Below are 1,752 nucleotides of genomic sequence, written 5' to 3' on the forward strand. Positions count from 1 at the left end.
GCAGGAGGCTGCTGGTGTACAACCCACCTTGTACCAGGGGGCTGGTGGGGCACTAGCCATGTGCCACAAGCCCACCTTCCCCTGGGCACGGGCAGGGACATGGGATGAGAGCCATAGGTGTTCGTGAGCTGCTGGGGCTGTGTTGAGAGCTCCTGGCTTGGGAGGGCTGAGCACCCCTGCTTGGGCACTGCCTCACTAAGGCAGGTGTCCTGGTCCCACAGGACAGTGGGGCTGCGAAAGGACACAACCTACTGGGGAAGCAATACTGGGGAAGGGTCCTTGCCCTGCATGCAGGGGCTGGCTGGGAGCTGCACCGACTCACGTCAATGAGCTGCTGCTGCTCCCTCTCTGTCATCTCACTGAGGCGGTAGTACCGGCCTGCCAGGTCCCCGGTGAGGCCGTTCAGTGCCTCCACGGTCACCTTCTCCACCTCTCGCCGCTCAGCACGGGTGCAGGCTGGTGGCAGGCTCAGCCCGCGGATGCTGCGCCCAGTCCGGACCCGGGAGGAGAGGACGTAGCGCTCATCAAAGTGACCAAACTTTATCTGGAACAGACAGGAGCCATGGGGTGTTGATGGGGCAGCACTGGTGTTGGCAGGGGCCCTGCCCCCAGGCCCAGCACCACTGTCAAGCTTGCACACCTTGCTGGCATCCAGGTCTGTGACGTGCTTCATTGTGCGGGGGTTGTATCCGTTGTGCCGCTCCTGAATCACAGGGTCAAACAGGTCGGCAAACACCTGGAAGAAAGTGGGACAATGTACAGCACTGCAGACACAGCACCCCATGAAGGCCCTGCCATGAGCTTGGCACAGTCACACTGCCAGTGTGGGGGACACAGCAGCAGGGAGGCCACAGAGGGCAGCTCAGGGGACAATGCATCCTGCAGTGCATAGCAATTCATGGGGCAAGTGGCTGCAGGGCTTCAGGAACAGCTGCTCCGAAAAAGCCTTGTGTCCTGCAGGGACATGCAGTAACTGGGCAGGGGCCTCTCCAGCTGCTTAGGCTGGGCAGGAGGAGGTGGAAAGCAATGTCCCAGACTGCAGGATGTACCATGGATATTGGCACTCCTCTGGCTGCTGCAGGTAGGGTGCTGGCTGCCACCCACCTCGTAGGTCTCCTCATCACCAGCTACCATGCCCACAGTCTTGATGAAGGGGTGGCCAGGGTTGTCAACGCCAGTCTGAATGCACTGGTCCAAGGTCCAGCCATTTGGGGTTGCCTTGTCACAGAGCCTGGCGTAGATGGCTGGCGTCAGGTTGCTGGCCATGCAGTTGTTGTGCTTCCTCAGGTCGGGGTACTCAGCACTGTGGGAGGAAAGACCAACGAGTCCTTTGGGGCCAGGGGACACCAGCATTTGTACCTGTGCCCCACAGAGTGGGACAGGGGAGCTCAGGGAGGGACAAAACTGCTCTGCTTGTCCCCAGCAGCCAGGAGCAGGGAGGTAGTTATGGGCATCACAGGGAAAGGGCAGGGAGCAGCCTGAGCCAAGGGCTGGCACTGCACCAGGAGTTCATGAGTAAATCTGGACTGGTCGTTAGGGAGTGGCCCCTTATCAGCCACAGAGAAGGGCCCCAAGGTGGGAGAACTCGCCAGGCGAGTAGCGGGGGCCAGTCAGCCCAGCCTCACACTGAGCTGCCAGAGCAGCTGGGCCATGGAGGAGGGAGTCCCACTCCCCTTGTCCTCCCTGGGGCTGCCCTGATGCCAGCCCAAGCGGAGAGGGGCTGCTCCCTGCCTGCTGGTGTAGTGGGTGGGG

At 61.5% G+C, this 1,752-nt stretch overlaps 1 protein-coding gene across 1 annotated transcript in view; it reads right to left on the reverse strand.

Annotated features, from left to right (window-relative positions):
• Positions 1–1,303, reverse strand: part of LOC103802557 (creatine kinase U-type, mitochondrial) — a gene marked incomplete at its 5' end in the record, with an annotated part of 3,933 nt that extends 2,630 nt beyond the window's left edge. Inside the window, 3 exons of the mRNA XM_009075040.1 lie at positions 315–544; positions 641–736; positions 1,105–1,303. Coding sequence (XP_009073288.1) covers positions 315–544; positions 641–736; positions 1,105–1,303 — 525 coding nt within the window. The remainder of the gene's footprint in view (positions 1–314; positions 545–640; positions 737–1,104) is intronic.
• Positions 1,304–1,752: the final 449 nt, after the last annotated feature.

Source organism: Acanthisitta chloris, unplaced genomic scaffold (genome assembly GCF_000695815.1).
Source record: "Acanthisitta chloris isolate BGI_N310 unplaced genomic scaffold, ASM69581v1 scaffold33265, whole genome shotgun sequence".
Taxonomy (NCBI): domain Eukaryota; kingdom Metazoa; phylum Chordata; class Aves; order Passeriformes; family Acanthisittidae; genus Acanthisitta; species Acanthisitta chloris.